This window comes from Salvelinus fontinalis, chromosome 27, assembly GCF_029448725.1.
Source record: "Salvelinus fontinalis isolate EN_2023a chromosome 27, ASM2944872v1, whole genome shotgun sequence".
In the NCBI taxonomy this organism is placed as follows: Eukaryota; Metazoa; Chordata; class Actinopteri; order Salmoniformes; family Salmonidae; genus Salvelinus; species Salvelinus fontinalis.
In genome coordinates, this window is record NC_074691.1 from 11,810,262 (window position 1) to 11,822,811 (window position 12,550).

Sequence of the window (12,550 nt, forward strand, 5' to 3'; positions counted from 1 at the left end):
GGACTTTGATCGTGTGTGTTACTTTGCTTAGAACAACAATAAATATTGAAGAGACTCACCTCCACCTCACAGGGGAACTGGCTTCCATCAAGCATGGTCACGTGACACATCACCATCTTCACCTTCTTGGTCAGTTTCAGCGGTGACTTGATAAAAGAATGTCCACCCTCAGGCTTCAGGCTCTCTTCCTCGTCTTTCTTCTCCTCTCCTCCTTCCTCTGCCTCCTTGTTCTCCTCTTCTGCCGCGCTCTTCTCCTGAGATTCCTCTGCTGCTTTCTCCTCCTTAGCAGGCTAGACACAAATCACCAAGAGGAGATTCACAGAGCGAACAAGAAAAACCCTTCACATCCACAAAGGCCATTTGTCAAGAGTGGTTCGTCAAAGAGTAGCCTAGTTCTACTTAGTGCCATCAATTCAGTCAGCACAGATCTGTACGGAGAACCATAGTGTAACTTCTATCGCAGTACACACAGCTTTTAACCAGCACTCATTATGTTTTCCATTGGCTTGATCACTGTAGATGATGTCATTAGGCAGATCAAAGTCTTAAAACATGGAAAAGGGCTGGGGTTTGGCTGGAATATCGACAAGCACAACGAGGAGATGTTTCTTCTGCAGCATAATAGCTTACAGCGATTCCAACGTAATAAAATCATAAAGGACAAATGAGGAGAACATTCAACATCTCTATACTAAGAGATATGTACCTTATTTGTGACTGACTGACTAATACTGTATCAACAGAGCTCGTTTCTAATTCATAACTCCTAACAGGGTTGAAGGAGGAACCTTGACAGAGAGATCTAGTGAAGTGAGCTAAGTGGCACCAATTCCTCAGGGCCCCTGCTTGGCTTGCTGTGGTTGAATCAGGTCATGTGACTGCAAGGTCAACGATGACACGCTACTGTCAGACAGCCAGCAGAGAAGACCATCTTGATAAGCAGAGCTATAGTAAATAGAGTAATCTGGGTTCTCATCTGCCAGAGAGGAAATCAATCTAAATCTGAGAATCGTTGAATTGAAAAACACAAGCAAAGATAATGGAGAGACAGTAAGAGGTGTGCAGTGTTAACACGGCCAATATAGGCTAGCATACCTGAGTGTCTGCACTGCCAGTGGAATGATTCTCCTCCTCTTTTTCCTCCGATTTCACTTCCTCAATCTGTTCTGGTTTCGGCTCTCCGTTTATTTTCTCTTCTTCCACCAGTGGTTGGTCTGCTGTGGGCGATGACGTCTGCTCTGCCTCGGCCTGCTCCCCCTTCTCTCCGTCCTCCTCCTTCACGGAGGCAACACCTGCCTCCTCGGGTGCAGCCTGGCTCTCTTTGGGTCCCACCTGGCTCTGAGACTTCTGCTTCTTAAGCCATGGAGGGAGGAACCTGGAGATGCCTTTCTTCTCTGAGGCTGGTGGTGAGGCTGGGGTGTCCTCGCCCTCCTGTGGTGCGGCGTTGTCGGCGGGCTGGGCCTCCTCCTGCTTCTCCTTGGCCTCTGCGGGGGCCTCGGCTGAGTCGGTGGCCGGAGCGGGGTGGTCGTTGGCGGACTGCTCTGCGGCCTTGGCCTCGTCTGTCTGGTTGGTGGCTGCTGGTTCTGATTCAGGTGCTGCAGGCTGCTCCTCTGCCTTCTCCGGCTCTTTCCTCACCTCCGTCTCAGATCCCACCTCTGTCGTCATAGTCCCCAGTCACACTGCACACAGAGAAAGAGGGATAGAGTTAATCCAGGAAAAGATAACATCGTATCATATGTATTCCCAAATCACTAGCTAATAATAAATGAGCCAGGGCCTAAAATGAACCTTTTGGTCCACTAACCAAAATATCACAGATGAGACAAATTTTCACCTGCCCCTTTAAGGGAGGGAAGTTAGCGGTGTAACACAACTTAAATCAAGTTTATTCCTGTGAGATTGAGAGTCTGAGTAGTAGCCGGATTGTCTTCCCTAATAGATGAAATGTAACATTGAGAAACAACCTAGTTTGTGAACAAAACTATGTAAATAGTCAAGAAACACAACGACAAAGTCTCACTTCAGTGAACTTTAGTTTCAAGTAAATTAAGCCACATTTTATGCCTGTGCGCTGTCATGTTGCTTGTTTTAGGTTGGTCAAATTGTAAATAAATTCAGTGTCTACGTTGTGTTCTTTTTCTTCTTCTCATGTAACACAACACCGCAATTCGAAAGACGATGAGGACGCCATAATATCAGCAGCATTTTTGCCAGCCGTGTTTCATTATGACGGATTTCTTTGACATTATGTAATTGGAGCTAACTAAAATGTCATGTGGGGTGATGGTACAAAAGGGCAGTGATCATCAATGGCTGGCTGCTAAGGGGCTAACTGCATCCCCCACCAGAGAAGAGCAGTGGCCCCAGGCAGGGCTTCAACCCAAATATCAGTGACAAGGGAACAGCTCTGCACAACGCATTTACTCATTCACCATGACAACAGGACTCAAGGGCAAGAGGTTCGCCACGCCTCTCTCAGTATCACAGAAAATGGCACGGCTCAAAATAAAATAACGCAATGATATTACAGCTGCCTGAGTCTCTGGGTAATGGCGTTTTGACATTAATTGGGTTGGAAACGTCATGTTCCAGAGAGGAGGACATAGCCTCTGAAATGAAATGGACAAGGCACTGCAGGGTGGAGCAATGACTCTCTGTAGAGACTAATTCACTTAAATCAAATGATCTACCCTGACTAAATCGGTTTATTTCCTTTCTCCTGATAACAAATGTGATTGCATTGTAAACCTCTGTAGAATAAAGTCAGAATTGATCATGTACCTGGCATTCCATGGTTCACTTCAGTTAAACTATTCTTGTAGCAATCACTATGAGAGGAGCACACACACACATTCATGGAACAATATTCTGGGTTACATGCAGGGGCGATTTATAAATAGAAAAATGGTCCCTCACGCATGACTAGCCACTGAGTTACGAAGGAGAGGAGCCATTTTATGATCTTTTTTTGGTTCCACACATTTTACAAGGGGTCATGTGACAAGTTGATAGGGGAATTAAGGGAGGCAGCAGCTGAGAAGACTCAGGGAAGAGTTGAAAATGTAACCAAGAAAAGGATGATTCTATCCAGACCTAACAGGGATGAGCGACACTAGTAGCAAAATGTAACAGAATGAACGCGCTAGGAGAACACATTTTGGGCTTCTTCAATTCAGATTAGGTTTAATCAGGTTAAGGCCAAGAAGACCTCTGCAACGAATACAATTGCAACGAATACAATTGCATTGAGGCCGATAAGAAAACTGTGCCGCTGACACACATCGACAACAGTGAGCATTCAGACCCTGTTAACAAGGAACAGATGGTTTACCGTCAAACTTTATTCAATTTAAGAAAATAATCAACCCAACTCCACGAATGGCATTGTAACAGACACCACTTCCTCACTGATGTGCGAGCTACATTCAGGACACACAAAAACACAAATAAAAGACAAGATGTGTAGGTCTAAGCTACACATCAAATGGTTCAAATTAGGCCTATAAATCACACAATCCATTGCAAAGAAATCGTCTACATCTAGGCCTAATCTAATCAAAAGAAAATAGTATTTTTAACATAACATCAATTCCCTGATAATCCTAACCTGAATGTAGTGCAGGGTCAGGCTGGTAAATGAAATCACAACAGAGATTACCTGAAATGGAATACCATGTTGAATACTACAGCCTACAGGTTCAAAACTCAGAGCATATTTCTACCAATTTGCCACAGGGGAGTGACTTGTTCAGCCATTCAGTGGAACCAGGATCTGGCCACCCCAGCAGACTGCAGGCTAAATCCCAAATCTGCAAAGCTTGCACATCATGGGAGTAAGTGAAACAACACAGTCTGTGAAAACCAATCCGGGTCCTTGACAGCAAAAGACAAAATGGCCTCTCCATAGAGACATATGACTGACGTGTTCTCTCGTCATCTCATGCCATCAGATGGTATTTTCTTTAAGAGGCTAATGTCACAGACATAATCCAGCAGACAGAACAGACGAAGTCACAGCCTCAACACACACACTGGTTCTGGAGGTGGGTTAGGTGGTTAGCCTAAGTGTTTATGCTCGTAAAAACACGCGTCTCGATCTACGGCTATATAATAATCAGTTACGCGAGGAGAACTGTGGGTGTGACAGTCTGGGGTATTTTAAGCATGTTGGTGTGTGTTTTGTTTGCTGTACACCTCCAGCCCAAGTGTAGGCTATGTGGAGCGTGTTGAGTGATAAGGGATTTAGCTTATCCCCAGTCGGATCAAACACTTCACCTCCCTACACCGCCTATTGTTTCATTACACTAATTAGACACGTTTGGACAATTAAAGTACACTGACTGCTGTGACAAAGTCTAGAATCAAAACCAGACATTTCTAAGAGACACACAATATGCAAATGATCCTATTATTATTTTATTTTTTTCAATGTTCTCAGGTAGTCCCAAGAACTGACATGAAGCAACACTGGCAGTCTGTGATAAAGACCATTTCTCTGCTCATTCCCAACTGGCTGCAGTGTTAGCTTTTTACTCCTGCAGCAAGCAGGTCTCTAGTTATGTTACAGCCTCTCCTTCCATCTCGCACAGGGCAACAACTCCCCAGACAGGAGATTCAAGGCCTCTTTACCCCCCCCCACCCCCTCGCTCTCATTCCCACACTGCTAAACAACAATAGGACTTGCATGCTCTCACATACCCACTCAGGTCTGGGAAATCTCCATCTAGCCTTGTACTCAAAATGGAAATGCAGATCATGCTTGGACCGAAAATGTGCCCCCCCCCCCCCCCCATCTAGCTTGCCGTAAGCGCTTCCCCCCATATGTCCTTTCTATATAAATTAAATGTTTATGGCATGCCTTATGTAACTTGGCTAAACCATCTGGTAGCTCTCAAACTGGTTTCCTCCTGCATGCAGAAGAGTCTCCTTGTAGCAAACACCAAGTCTAAACCCATTGTAACTCCATACGCGAGGAAAATTGTTAGCCTAGTTATCAGCTTATTTCTCGATCAACCTCTTTAAAACAGGTTTTTGGTGCAACAGAGCTTTAGAGTAGTAATTGTACTGATAGCACCTCTTCTTAAAAATGGGAAGCCAGAGAGACAGAGAGAAAAAAGCATGTCGCTAAGAGCGCTCCAGTACTGTGGCGCTGGTCTGGGGATTGTTTTGCTTAGGTTCTGCTCCCCACCGAGGCATACCATACCGGGAATGCTGCAGCTTCAAAAGGATATGCGACAGGCAGGCTTTCATTTCCCTCTTATCCCAGGACTCTATCCCCCAATCCACCCCACCCATTAAACCCCCCCATCCTCCAATAAAAACATCCCCCAGACAGTGGCAGGAGAATACATTAGTGCGGAGCTGCCGTTCCGTTTCATCTTTAGACACAGGTTAGCTGTTTTGTTGTAGTACAGTGTTGCAACTCTTTATCAAGCCCTTGTATCTTCTGGCTTTGTGACATTACACACGGTCCCCAGCTGCGCACACATGCATTATGAAGTCACGTCTCATTACACACCGGGTCAGACAATGTGCTTGGCAAAACAAGGATGTCACTGCAACAACAACCAGGACAACGCCCCTCACTGATTAGTCCAATCAAATCACTGGGTAATTCAATGACAGCTGGACAATGACTAGGCAAAGTCAATTTGCCACTATTTTTTTATATTATCACATTTATTGGTCACATACACATGTTTAGCAGATGTTATTGCGGGTGTAGCAAAATGCTTGTTCATTACCATATCTACTCAATCGTATGACCCATGGGTTCCAGGAACGGCTGAACTCTGAACAATCTTTGCGTCCAGCTAAACTCAAAACAGCTGACCTCACATTCTATCAAAGTGAACGGCAGATGAACTGCATTGACTATTAGCCAGCCGTGTCAGCCTCAGAGAAGTAGCCTCGGTACAGTAACCCAGTGCACCGCTGTGGCGTGGCGCTGGGTGTGAGTACTGAGCAGCACCTTACCGTGATCTCTCCCCCGCTGACGGCCGACTCGAGACTCGGTCCTTTCCTTTCACCGTCCTGTGCTGTATTCCAGCTGATCAACCTCCTCCTGCTCTATACACTGCTGTCATTACCGCACCAAACTCAGGGGGACAGGCATAGACCGAGAGAAGAATGAGGGCGAGAGAGGAAGCCAAACTCTGCTGAGAGAGAATGGGGAGGGAGGAGGGAGAGGGTGAGCGAAGGAGGCAGACCCCACCCCGGCTGTGTATGTGCCAAGAGATGGATTGTTAATGGACACTTGTGTTCAGGGACCAAGGCTAACAACTCCTTCGCTCACTCCATCCTTTTCCTTTTCCCTAGCCCTGCCGCCTTTCACTGGCACAGGCATGCCAGTCCTCTCCTCTCTCCTTGGGGGACACCAGCTTTGTGCTTCAGCAGCTAGCTAACCACACACACACAAGCATTCACACGCAGACCCATTGCGGGTTGGCTCCCATCTAACCTAAATGACAGGAGTTTAAAGAGCTCCAAGGAGCCTGTCCACAAAGGAAAGTTTTACACACCATTCCAGAGTGTAGACAAGACGTACTATTCTCAGCACCTACAGTGACTCACAAGCATCAACATGCTGTTATAACTCAGTTATTCTAATGGTGTTAGTAGGCGAGCACCTAAATTACATTTTGGCCAAATCTTTATCCCAGTATTAGTGCTAATTTCACACATTGGGTGACAGATGGGAGGGCTCAAGTCATGTCAATGTACAGTGAAACAGACGGGTCTACAGTACACACGAGAGGGTCTTAGCAGCCATGTTTCGAACAGTAGTGCACCGTAGTAGGATACAGCAGAAAATGATGCTAGGGATGGGCATTTGAAAAACAATTTTTAGAACACAAGGCCTGCACATTTATCTATATGCCAACAGTGCGCGACAACGCCTAATTTATCATAACCATTACAGATAACAAATCCTAATTGCACCATATATTTTGTTGTGCTACAGCATGAATTTTATATGAATTAAAATTGAGATGTGTCACTGCTACACACAATACCCCATAATGTCAAAGCGGAATTATGTTTTTAGACACTTATACAAATTATTTAAAAATGAAAAGCTGAAATGTCTTGAGTCAATACATATTGAACCCCATTGTTAAATAGACGGGACACAATTATTCCAAAACTGCAGCGCTCGTTGTTGGAACACATATGTCCCTACTTCAGTCAACCAGTCCATTTTGAATTTGTGATAAAAAAAACTGTCGTCATTTGGCAAGGAATGTAGCTTGTGTATCCCATCAGTTAGATCCGTTTTTAATAGGCGTTTATTTCTGTAGACCTAACGGGAGCTTGTCAGCGTACTCGGCACGTGTGTAGAGCTAGTGGTCGGGACGCAATTGACTGAGTAAGACGGAGGGAAAAGGGAATTTAGGGAGAAGCGTGATGCTTGGTTTCTTTATTGTTGTGCCCCGCAAATGCACACGTAGATATGGAATACTAGAGTGAAAGCAAATTAACGTGGTCTTCCAAGACAAAATTTCGCTCTCTGGTAAAATATTTTTGGGACGGCCGTTCAAGTACTCGATTACTCATGCTCATCCCCCAAATGATGCAGGGGCATTTTTATGGAAACGCACTCTGAAGTAGAGTTGGTATCCCCAAAGTGTGCACTATGAAGGGATGTGTGCCCCAAGAGAGAGATCAAAACTGCTTGTCATCCTTATGGGGGAGGAGCCAGGATGGATAACAGGGTCTATGTTGAGCTGGCACAGACTCATCAGTGGGAGGGTCACAACAGGATTAAACTAAGAGGAATGTCCAGACGCCCCAAAGGATGAAAAGACCACAGACAAAAGGAGCTAATTGCCCGGGTCTCATGGCACAAAATGTCAATTTTCTCTTTCCTCTAAAGCCCTTTATTGAGGTCAAATGACAATGAGTTCTGCTGTTAGATGGATACGTGGGATAGCGAAAAGCCACAAGTGTTGGAATGAAGCTTACATTTTTTACCACTCTGTACAGCAGTGCCCAGGGCCCAAGCCTATCGTATTTCCATCAAACAGCCACAAGGCATAACACACATGCTTTTAAACTGAACAAAAATATAAAAACGCAACATTTCAAAGATTCTACTACTGAGTTACAGAAAATCTGTCAATTGAAAGCAAGTCTAATCTATGGATTTCACATGACTGGGAATACAGACATCTGTCAGTCACAGATTGTAGGGGCGTGGACCAGAAAACCAGTCAGTATCTGGTGTGAAAATCATTTGCCTCACGCAGCGAGACACATCTCCGTCGCATAGAGTTGTCACATTCCTCTTCGATGGCTTTACGAAGTTGCTGGATATTGGCGGGAACTGGAACGCTGTTGTACACGTCGTTCCAGAGCATCCCAAACATGCTCAACTGGTGACGTCTGGTGAGTGTGCAGGCCATGGAAGAACTGGGGCATTTTCAGCTTCCAGGAATTAAACTAAGAGGAATGTCCAGATGCCCCAAAGGATGAAAAGACCTTGCGACATTGGGCCATGCATTATCATAAGGTAATGGCGGCGGATGAATGGCACGGCAATGGGCCTCAGGATCTCATCCCAGTATCTCTGTGCATTGAAATTGCCATTGATAAAATGCAATTGTGTTTGTTGTCCATAGCTTATGCTTGCCCATACCATAACCCCACCAACACTATGGGGCACTGTTCCCAACGTTGGAGGCGGCTTATGGTAGAGAAAATAACATCAACATTACATTCCTGCAGTCTGCATGCCAATTGCACGCTCCCTCAAAACGTAAGACTGTGGCATTGTGTTGTGTGACAAAAAGTGCACCTGTGTAATGATCATGCTGTTTAATCAGCTTCTTGATATGCCACACCTGTCAGGTGGATAGATTATCTTCGCAAAGGAGAAATGCTCACTAACTAGGATGTAAACAAATTTGTGCACATTTAAGAGAAATAAGCTTTTTGTACATCTGGAACACTTCTGCAATCTTTTATTTCAGCTCATGTAAAGAGTTGGGCCCCTGTTTCATGTTGCATTTATATTTTGTTGTGTATCATATCATTCACTCCACGAGTCAAAATAACCGTGGCTTGTCAGTGATGTAGGATGTGATTACATTTGAGACATGATATTCCAGCTCATTGAAAACTCCTAGGCCTAGCACCGTCAGGTGGGATAACAAAACAGACCCTTGCAGTGTGATTCAATAACTTAAATTTGAATAAAGCAAACCTGCCAGAGACAACAGACCAATGTATGAGTTTCAGTCTGTGTCTCGCACACATGGCACTGACTTACACAAACACACAAAAAGCACAGTCCCAATGTTGGGATGCCTTACTTAAGTAAGAGTGTGGGAGCTATAGGCGCCACTCAAGTGGGCTAAATTGGTTTTCCTGAGGAACACGTCTAAACCAAACTTTGTGCCCCATCTGGGATTTAGCCGAGTTGCTATAGCAACAGGAAGTTCCCAGTTGTGCATGCAGCTCACACTGTTACCTTGGCAGCAACAAAGAGGGGTCACAAGCAGTAATGGTCTCAATGGCAAGAAAAAAGCCTGTTTGAATCGGTTTCCTCTAGAGTTCAGACAAACTCCACAGTATAGGGAGACGTTAAGTGTGCAGTACCTCAGACTCAGTGGTGTGGAACAAATTGCTTTAATTAAAGTGTTTTTTAAATTAAATGAGAATCATGTTATGAGATGAGGGAACAAATTTTACTTGGACATTTAGGCAGATCTAATTAGTTGGTCAATGCCAGTAAAACTCAGAATCATCAATTTAGTTTATCAAGACCTTGTAGCTTTACCCCATGTCATAAAGCCCACTTGTATTTGGGTACTGAGCCACCTAGCCCTAACGCAACCTCAATTCCCCTTGTTTGCATAGTAAACTCCTTTGTGGTCTATGAATTCCTCCCATAGTCGCCATCCATCCCTGCGGCAGCAACTGTGCGACCAACGTTGTCTCCTCTACAATGACCTGCAGCCTGTGTGAGCACAACAATACCGGGATCAATCACTGTCAGCTGCTGGGCTACTGTGTCCCACTGTTAGTCCAACAGCCCAGCCATAATGGCCTCCCTCACATTACACATTTTTATTTGTGTCATTTAGCAGACACTCTTATCCAGAGCGACCTACAGGAGCATATTGGGTTAAGTGCCTTGCTCAAGGGCGCAGACAGTGATTCGAACCAGCGACTTTTCAGTTACTGGCCCATCGCACTTAACCTCTAGGCTACCTGTCACCCTACAACAGCCCTTCTGGGTGGCTCTCATTTACAGGGCCCAGTTGACCTCTGAAGGACTTCGCAGTAAGGTATGTGTGGTGGCTTGAAGGGAAAGATGGTAAAAAGCTAATTCTAGGACTCCTGAGAATCAATGACACTCACTGGTTTAGATAGTAGCTGTGATTGAATAACCATACTAGCATGCCACATACCTAAAACGGCATACTATTTAGCATGTACTGTTTAGTAAACGCAGTAGTGGCTCATGATTGGCTGAGTACGATTCAACATATATGCATTGCATTATTTCAACAGACATGCATCGCATTAACCCGCCTGATAAAAGCTAATTTCCAATTAGATACATTTCTATAAACTGAAAAGAACAAGAATGGCGTTATGGGCCTATTCAAGCTGGTTATAGGAATACTATCACGTTCGACCTATGCCTTAGACCATATAGCCCATCTCTCCTATTTAAAAAGGGCCTGAAGACAAACAGATATTTGGTTCCATTTCATATGTATTTGTGAAAACAAAGTGCTGTAACATACAGTACGGGTCAAAAGTTTGGACACACCTACTCATTCAAGGGTTTTTCTTGATTTGTACTATTTTATACACTGTAGAATACTATGAAATGACACATATGGAATTATGTAGTAACCAAAAACAAAGTGTTAAACAAAACATATTTTATATTTGAGATTCTTCAAAGTAGCCACCCTTTCCTTGACGACAGCTTTGCACACTCTTGGCATTCTCTCAACCAGCTTCATGAGGTAGTCACCTGGAATGCATTTCAATTAACAGGTGTGCATTGTTAAAAGTTATTTTGTGGAATTTCTTTCCTTCTTAATGCCTTTGAGCCAATCAGTTGTGTTGTGACATGGTAGGTATACAGAATATAGCCCTATTTGGTAAAAGACCAAGTCCATATTATGGCAAGAAAAGCTCAAATAAGCAAAGAGAAACGACAGTCCATCATTACTTTAAGACATGAAGGTCACCCAATATGGAACATTTCAATAACTTTGAAAGTTTCAAGTGCAGTCGCAAAAACCATCAAGCTCTATGATGAAACTGGCTCTCATGAGGACCGCCACAGGAAAGGAAGACTCAGATTTACCTCTGCTGCAGAGGATAAGTTCATTAGAATAACTGCACTTCAGATTGCAGCCCAAAATAAATACGTCACAGAGTTCAAGTAACAGACATCTCAACATCAACTGTTCACGGTGAGAATCACGCCTTCATGGTTGAATTGCTGCAAAGAAACCACTACTAAAGGACACCAATAATAAGAAGAGACTTGCTTGGGCCAAGAAACATGAGTAAAGTACATTAGACCGGTGGAAATCTGTCCTTTGGTCTGATGAGTCCAAATTGTAGATTTTTTGTTCCAACCGCCGTGCCTTTGTGAGACGCAGAGTAGCTGAACGGATGATCTCTGCATGTGTGGTTCCCACCGTGATGCATGGAGGAGGCGGTGTGATGGTGATTTATTTAGAATTCAAGGCACACTTAACCAGCATGGCTACCACAGAATTCTGCAGCGATACGCCATCCCATCTGGTTTGCGCTTAGTGGGACTATCATTTGTTTTTCAACAGGACAAAGACCCAAAACACACCTCCAGGCCGTGTAAGGGCTATTTGACCAAAAAGGAGAGTGATGGAGTGCTGCATTAGATGACCTGGCCTCCACAATCACCAAACCTCAACCAAATTGAGATGGTTTGGGATTAATTGGAATGCAGAGCGAATGAAAAGCAGCTGACAAGTGCTCAGCATACGTGGGAACTCCTTCAAGACTGTTGGAAAAATATTCCAGGTGAAGCTGGTTGAGAGAATGCCAAGAGTGTGTAAAGCTGTCATCAAGGGTGGCTACTTTGAAGAAGAATCTCAAATATTTTGTTTTGTTTAACACTTTTTTGGTTACTACATGATTCCATGTGTTATTTTATAGTTTGTCTTCACTATTATTCTAAAAAAAGTGGACAGTCGGGTGGATAGCAAATTCATAACTGCAACATAATTAAGTAAAGCTCTGATCATTGGGAACGATATCAGAATGACTGCTAAGGCTTGATCCACACATTTAATAATTTCAAAATCAAAAGGCCAAATTAGCATGACATTAATAATGCAGCCACATCCAGAGTCCCCGTGGCCGACGCATTCAGAATTTGGTTAAGTATTTAGTTTAAAAGCTCTGACAAAAAGGCCAAGAGAACAAAAATCCACTTTGGGTAAAAATTTTGCCCGATGCTCGTGAACTTTTTAAGGAGAACAAAAACTACTTAACCTTCATTTGAACACCACTGCAGGAGCTTTGGGCATCTTCC

At 44.0% G+C, this 12,550-nt stretch overlaps 1 protein-coding gene across 27 annotated transcripts in view; it reads right to left on the minus strand.

Moving 5' to 3' along the window:
* Positions 1-12,550, minus strand: part of LOC129825043 (protein 4.1-like) — a 91,157-nt gene that overhangs the window by 44,633 nt on the left and 33,974 nt on the right. For 24 of the 27 annotated variants that reach the window (XR_008754817.1, XM_055884760.1, XM_055884748.1 and 21 more), the window contains exons 1-3: positions 5,977-6,155; positions 1,096-1,679; positions 60-290 (exon numbers count right to left, since the gene is read on the minus strand). Coding sequence is in view for 26 of the 27 variants with exons in the window: in XM_055884760.1 (XP_055740735.1) it covers positions 60-290; positions 1,096-1,665 (801 nt within the window). In the remaining variant the exon portion in view is untranslated. Of the gene's footprint in view, positions 1-59; positions 291-1,095; positions 1,680-5,976; positions 6,370-12,550 lie in introns of those variants that run through there. The other 3 variants (XM_055884735.1, XM_055884734.1, XM_055884733.1) reach the window with 2 other exon arrangements.